Consider the following 7,769-nt stretch of genomic DNA (forward strand, 5'->3'; position numbering starts at 1 on the left):
GTGCTCTGACATGTTCTCCCTGTGTCAGTGTAGGATTCCTCAAGGTGCTCCAGCTCCCTCCCACAGTCCAAAGACATGCAGGTTAATTGGTGACTCTAAATTGTCCGTAGCTGACAATGTGAGTGTGGTTGTCAGTCTGTATGTGTCATTCATGTGATAGTCAAGACATTTAAAATAAAATTGATTATTCACTCAAACAAACTTTAGCTCAGGTTGTGCAGATTACAGAGACATTTGAAGATACTCCAGGAAATGACATCACAAACAAAACCCCCAGTGTAGACACTGAGGACTGTTTCTACTGCATAGAGTGTAAAGGGTTAATGAAATGTCCTAATAAGATACATTAACCATTGTTTTCTCTGTGTTTTAGTGAGGCTGTAGTGTGTGTGTGTGTGTGTGTGTGTGTGTGTGTGAGTGAGTGAGAGGATGAGCGGTGGTAAAAAGAGGAGTGGTTTCCAGATCACCAGTGTGACCTCAGACATCAACCAGACTCTGGCTGGCCAATCAGCTCCCAGTGTGGTCCTGACCATCGTCCAATCAGCAGCCTCTTCCTCCTGCAGCGCTCAGGGAAGCTCCTCCCAGCCGACCACGCCCTCTCTGAAGAGGAAATACATCTCCCACGATGCCTCAGGGCAGGGGGCGGGGTCTTCCTCCAGGTTCAGGGTGGTGAGGCTGGCGGTGGGCGGGGCCGGCGGCGGTGGGCGGGGCGAGCCGTACTACCGCGGGCGATGGACGTGCACGGACTTTGTGGAGCGTCATGAAGGGGCAGTCTTCAAGCGGGTGATGGACACCATGAGACATGCCCACTCGCTGGAGTCCCTGGAGATGATCGGTCGGGACATAGACAGAGGTGCATACCACTCTCAGGACACCGCCCACCTGCTGGCTCAGCCAATCAGTGGCAAGGAGGGGGCGGGGCTTGTGCTGCACAGTGGGCCGCCTTCTCCGACACACCAAGAGCCAATCAACATCCGGCTCCTGGACCTCAAGGAGCCAATGGGAGCTCAGGATTTTGAATCCACCCTTCCACCTCCTTCGCCCCGCCCACGAATCGTCCCTCCACCTCTACGATTGGATGTCGATTCTGCAGGACGGGTACGAAGCAATTTCTTTGGATGAAGTGAACAGCTTCGATACTTTATACTGACCTGTCTCATCTGCCTGTCTCACCTGTCTCTCTCACCTGTCCCTCTCAGTCTGTCCTCAGGCTGTCCCACTCTCAGCCCAGCTCCCCCCCTGCTGGACCGTCCCATCCCACTCTGACCCCCATTCAAACTCCAGCAGCCTTCAGTCTGGACGAAACCATCTTCAGCCTGTCGGGGGATGACAGGTAAGTTATTCATGACTCACTGGTGGGTGTGGCCACTGTGGGGAGGTGTCTCACCTACAGTTAGCTGCAGACAGACAGACAGAGACATGTGGACAGACAGCTGCAGGGAACAGATACAACTCGAACAATGATTACTACAGCTAATGATGATTGATGGATGATGGAGTCATGTTCTCTGTCACCATGAACACACTGAGGGAACATGTCTATGATTGTAGAACGTGTCTATGGTTGTAGAACGTGTCTGTGGTTGTAGAATGTGTCTGTGGTTGTAGAACGTGTCTGTGACTGTAGAATGTGTCTGCGGCTGTAGAATGTGTCTGTGGTTGTAGAACGTGTCTGTGGTTGTAGAATGTGTCTGTGGTTGTAGCATGTGTCTGTGGTTGTAGAATGTGTCTGTGGTTGTAGAACATGTCTGTGGTTGTTGAATGTGTCTGTGGTGGTAGAATGTGTCTATGGGTTTCAAATGTGTCTGTGGTTATGGAATGTGTCTATGATTGTAGAACGTGTCTATAATTGTAGAATGTGTCTGTGGTTGTAGAACCTGTCTATGATTGTAGAATGTGCCTGTGGTTGTAGAACGTGTCTATGGTTGTAGAACATGCCTGTGGTTGTCAAACATGCCTGTGGTTGTCAAATATGTCCATGATTATAGAATGTGTCTGTGGTTGTAGGAAGTGTCTGTGATTGTAGAACGTGCTGTGACTGTAGAATGTGTCTGCGGCTGTAGAATGTGTCTGTGGTTGTAGAACGTGTCTGTGGTTGTAGAATGTGTCTGTGGTTGTAGCATGTGTCTGTGGTTGTAGAATGTGTCTGTGGTTGTAGAACATGTCTGTGGTTGTAGAATGTGTCTGTGGTTGTAGAATGTGTCTGTGGTTGTTGAATGTGTCTGTGGTGGTAGAATGTGTCTATGGGTTTCAAATGTGTCTGTGGTTGTGGAATGTGTCTATGATTGTAGAACGTGTCTATGATTGTAGAATGTGTCTGTGGTTGTAGAACCTGTCTATGATTGTAGAATGTGCCTGTGGTTGTAGAACGTGTCTATGGTTGTAGAACATGCCTGTGGTTGTCAAACATGCCTGTGGTTGTTTGTAGAACATGCCTGTGGTTGTCAAACATGCCTGTGGTTGTCAAATATGTCCATGATTATAGAATGTGTCTGTGGTTGTAGGAAGTGTCTGTGATTGTAGAACGTGTCTATGGTTGTAGAACATGCCTGTGGTTGTCAAATGTGTCCATAATTATAGAATATGTCTATGGTTGTAGAATGTGCCTGTGGTTGTAGAAGGTGTCTATGGTTGTAGAACATGCCTGTGGTTGTCAAATGTGTCCATGATTGTAGAATGTGTCTGTGGTCGTAGGACGTGTTTGTGATTGTAGAACGCGTCTATGGTTGTAGAACATGCCTGTGGTTGTAGAATGTCCCTGTGGTTGTAGAATGTGTGTGTGGTTGTAGAACGTGTCTATGGTTGTAGAACATGCCTGTGGTTGTCAAACATGCCTGTGGTTGTCAAATGTGTCTGTGGTTGTAGAACGTGTCTGTGGATGTAGAATGTGTCTGTGGTTGTCAAATGTATCTATGGTTGTAGAACGTGTCTGTGGTGGTAGAATGTGTCTATGGTTGTAGAATGTGTCTGTGGTTGTAGAACGTGTCTATGATTGTAGAATATGACTGTGGTTGTAGAATGTGTTTATGATTGTATAACGTGCCTGTGGTTGTAGAACGTGTCTATGATTGTAGAACGTGTTTATGATTGTAGAACGTGTCTGTGGTTGTAGAACGTGTCTATGATTGTAGAATGTGCCTTTGGTTGTAGAACGTGTCTATGGTTGTAGAACATGCCTGTGGTTGTCAAACATGCCTGTGGTTGTCAAATGTGTCCATGATTATAGAATGTGTCTGTGGTCGTAGGACGTGTCTGTGATTGTAGAACGCATCTATGGTTGTAGAACGTGTCTATGGTTGTAGAATGTGCCTGTGGTTGTAGAAGGTGTCTATGGTTGTAGAACATGCCTGTGGTTGTCAAATGTGTCCATGATCGTAGAATGTGTCTGTGGTCGTAGGACGTGTTTGTGATTGTAGAACGCGTCTGTGGTTGTAGAACATGCCTGTGGTTGTAGAATGTCCCTGTGGTTGTAGAATGTGTGTGTGGTTGTAGAACGTGTCTATGGTTGTAGAACATGCCTGTGGTTGTCAAACATGTCTGTGGTTGTAGAACGTGTCTATGGTTGTAGAACTTGTCTGTTGTTGTAGAACCCTGAGGGTTCTGTGGTGGACGTTGACCTCTTCCTGAGCAGATTACTTCAGTTCCCTCAGAGCGGAGGTTAACTCCAGTGTGACACACCACTGTCCTACATACCACACACACTCAGAGCACCGTCAGCTGATCTCAGAGCAGCGAGAACAGACTCATGGTGTGGACGCCAGATTAAGACACAAAGAGGACGTATTGATTCAGAGACAGCGGAACGTCTATCTGTCAATATTCCCAAACACAGGCCGTCTCCACAACAGATCGATTGACCCTGGTTCTTAAACCGGTCCTTTCAGGACTCTTAGAAACTTATAGGTGAGAACCAGCTACATCCCCACCAGTTTGGATCAGAACCAATGTAAACAGGGCTGTGTCATCAACAGGGGGCGGGGCATGACATGACAGAAGTGATTGGTCCTACGAAGATGCTGGATCGCACTGATCACCTGTTAACTGTAGAATAAGACCCACCCACTGATGATGTCACAGCCCAGCCCTCAGCTGGAAACCCTCCAGGTTCCGATCTAACAACAACAACAACAACAACAACAACAGCAACAATATATAAATACATAAAAACAAATAGTTGATGATTGTTTATGAAAGATCTGAAATTCTCCTCAGAAACTTTTTGTGGATGTTGATGTTTGCTTTTACAGAAAAATGTAAACAAATATTAACTAACAATGAGACTGTGTAAACACCACCATACACAACAACAACAACAATACTAATAATAATAATGACAACAATAATAATGATAATGAATTTTGATGTATTAAACATTTTTTATATTTTAATCAGTTTCTGATGAATTATTTGTAAATATTTATTATCTGAAAAAATTATTATTTCATGATTTATCAATAAATAAATTCATATATATTTAATTTATTTAAAAACCTCTGATGTGTCAAATAGCTTCTAATATTTTAATTAACTTCTAATATATTTCTTATTTTTTGATATGTAAATACAACTCTGTCATATTCAGTAAACTCTGATATTTTAATTATTCTCTGTTATCTTATTTATTTATTTTGTTTAGTGAAATTCTGAAATACTAATAATTTTCATATATTAATTACTCTCATATATTAATTCATTTTTCATATATTAATTTCTGATTTATTAATAGTGAATTTGATCTCAGTCAGCAGGTATAGAAGCATGTTTCAGTTTGAATCATATTCAGTTAATTACTTTCTGATTAGTTAATAAATCTGTGTCATAAACATTAATTACTGATAAAGAGTTTGTATGTTTCAGTTTGATTCATATATTGATAAATGTCTGTAGTTAATATGTTGCAGCATCCAGGAGATTAGAAACATGTCGGATCTTAAATTATATAAATTACTGACATATAAATGAATTAATGTGATAATAATAGTAGTTGGGTGTAAAAACATGTTTCAGTTTGATTCATAATAATTAATCACTGATATATAAACAGTTATTTATTTACAGTATCAGCTGATGTCTGAACCTGTCTGAGTCTGACTGAACACATGAATACATGAATGAATGAAACTCTGTGTTCAGACTGACTCTGAGTGGGCGGTAGGAGAATTCCCCTGCAGTGTTCCTATTGGCTGACAGTGAGTGGGCAGGGGCTGGAATGAGGCAGCAGCCAATCAGAGGGCAGAGAGTGTGTGGGTGTGGGAGGCGGGGTTGTTTCGAGGAGACACTCAGAGACACTCAGAGTCTAACAGTCAACATGTGGACGTCCTGAGACGGCTGCTGCTGATTGGACAAAGTTCTCAGGGACCTGAGGCAGCCAATCAGAGACAGTCTGGAGGACAGGAGACAGGAACGGGGAACAACTAAGACTGTGGACGTTAACGAGGGTGGACATTGAAGCAGTTTCTTTGAATCACCTTCTCGTTGGATGATCTGACGACTGATTGGTCAGCAGGTTCCTGCGGTCTGTAGCTGAGCTCTGATTGGACATGACTGACGCTGGGCTGTGATTGGTTGGACATGTTCGGGAGTGTAAAGAAAATGATTTTGGGGCAAGGGCAGCCATCCTCTCCCCTCTCTGACCCCACCCCCTGTCCTCGACCTCAGCGCCGTCCTCCATCGACCCCGTCCGTCCCTCGCAAGACGCTACAGCTTGTTGCTAAGCAACCAGAGGCTCCTGTTGTGTTACGGGATCGGAGGCGGGTCAAAGGTCAGGTGTCAGGTGTCAGGGAATCCTGGCCGGGCGCCGCGCTGATGGCCTCTGAGCCCAAACACAAGACGAGTCGGAGGTCCCTGAACCCGCCCTCCTGGGGTCAGAAACCCAGAACTGCCCACCAACCACAACCTCAGATGACCCCGTCAGCCCTGCGCCCCGGCCTGCCGCCCGCTTCCCCTCACCCTCATTGGTCAGTCCCCATTAGAGCTCCACCCACTGGACGGGGCTCAGATGCCACTATGATGTCACTGCTGCTGTTCTGCCACAGGTAACTATGGCAACCACATGGAGGGGGTGGGTGGGCTCTGACTCACCTGGAGGTCGACACGCCTTCTGAAAATCTGGGAGGTTATGGCGTCTTTGTTAAAATCACTCTGATGCTTTATTGATGAGGTATCAACGGGTTAGGGTCAACGACCACGGGAGGACACGTGATCAGAGGCATTTAAAATGTCTCAAAGTGTGGAAGTGTCAGACACAGAGACAGAGTCAGAGTCAGAGATGGAGATGGAGACAGAGACAGGGTCAGAGTCAGAGACAGAGTCAAAGACAGAGAGAGAGAGACAGTCAGAGACAGAGTCAGAGACAGAGTCAAAGACAGAGACAGGGTCAAAGACAAAGACAGAGACAGAGACAGAGTCAAAGACAGAGACAGAGGCAGAGTGAGAGTCAGAGACAGAGACAGTCAGAGACAGAGAGAGAGACAGAGTCAGAGTCAGTCAGAGTCAGAGTCAGAGACCGAGACAGAGACAGACAGAGTCAGAGATGAAGACGGAGACAGAGATAGAGTCAGAGACGGAGACAGAGACAGAGTCAGAGACAGAGTCAAAGACAGAGAGAGAGACAGTCAGAGACAGAGACAGAGTCAGAGTCAGAGACAGAGTCAATGACAGACAGGGTCAAAGACAAAGACAGAGACAGAGTCAAAGACAGAGACAGAGGCAGAGTGAGAGTCAGAGACAGAGACAGACAGAGACAGACAGAGTCAGAGTCAGTCAGAGTCAGAGACAGAGACACAGACAGACAGAGTCAGAGTCAGTCAGAGACAGAGTCAGTCAGAGACAGAGACAGAGACAGAGTCAGAGTCAGTCACAGAGACAGAGACAGAGTCAGAGTCAGAGTCAGAGTCAGTCAGAGACAGAGACAGAGTCAGAGTCAGTCAGAGACTGAGTCAGTCACAGAGACAGAATAAGAGTCAGTCAGAGAAAGAGTCAGAGTCAGAGACAGACACAGAGTCAGAGTCAGTCAGAGAAAGAGTCAGAGTCAGTGAGAGACAGAGACAGTCAGAGACAGAGAGAGAGACAGAGTCAGAGTCAGTCAGAGTCAGAGTCAGAGTCAGAGACAGAGAGAGAGACAGAGACAGACAGAGTCAGAGTCAGAGTCAGTCAGAGACAGAGTCAGAGTCAGAGTCAGAGTCAATCAGAGACAGAAACAGAGTCAGAATCAGAGTCAGAGTCAGAGACAGAGACAGAGACAGAGTCAGAGACAGAGTCAGAGTCAGTCAGAGACAGAGACAGAGACGGAGTCAGAGACAGAGTCAGAGACAGAGACAGAGACAGAGACAGTCAGAGCACTGAAAGCAGTGGAAGCGTAAGAGCTGAAAACTGTGACCAGCTGAAAACAGAAAACGCTAAAGTGTTAACACGGTAAACAGTTGAAGCGTCAACACTTTAACCAGTTGAAGCCTCAACACTGTAAACAGTTGAAGCCTCAACACTGTAAACAGTTGAAATATTAACACTGTAAACAATTGAAATGTTAACACTGTAAGCAGTTGAAATGTTAACACTGTAAGTAGTTGAAATGTTAACACTGTAAACAGTTGAAGTGTTAAAACTTTCAATTTCAATTTCAATTTTATTTATAAAGCCCAATATCACAAATCACAATTTGCCTCACAGGGCTTTACAGCATACAACATCCCTCTGTCCTTATGACCCTCACAGCTGATCAGGAAAAACTCCCCAAAAAACCCTTTAACGGGGAAAAAACGGTAGAAAAA

The 7,769-nt window shown here is 45.2% G+C and overlaps 1 protein-coding gene across 1 annotated transcript; it reads left to right on the top strand.

Annotated features, from left to right (window-relative positions):
• Positions 1 to 6: 6 nt before the first annotated feature.
• On the top strand, positions 7 to 1,787 carry zgc:153012 (uncharacterized protein LOC777626 homolog). Its single transcript, XM_050039596.1, has 2 exons — positions 7 to 1,098; positions 1,200 to 1,787. Exons 1-2 carry the CDS (start codon positions 430 to 432, stop codon positions 1,335 to 1,337), a joined length of 807 nt encoding a protein of 268 aa, XP_049895553.1. The 5' UTR covers positions 7 to 429; the 3' UTR covers positions 1,338 to 1,787.
• The last annotated feature ends 5,982 nt before the right edge of the window (positions 1,788 to 7,769 follow it).

This window comes from Epinephelus moara, unplaced genomic scaffold (assembly GCF_006386435.1).
Source record: "Epinephelus moara isolate mb unplaced genomic scaffold, YSFRI_EMoa_1.0 scaffold1571, whole genome shotgun sequence".
NCBI classification, from domain to species: domain Eukaryota; kingdom Metazoa; phylum Chordata; class Actinopteri; order Perciformes; family Serranidae; genus Epinephelus; species Epinephelus moara.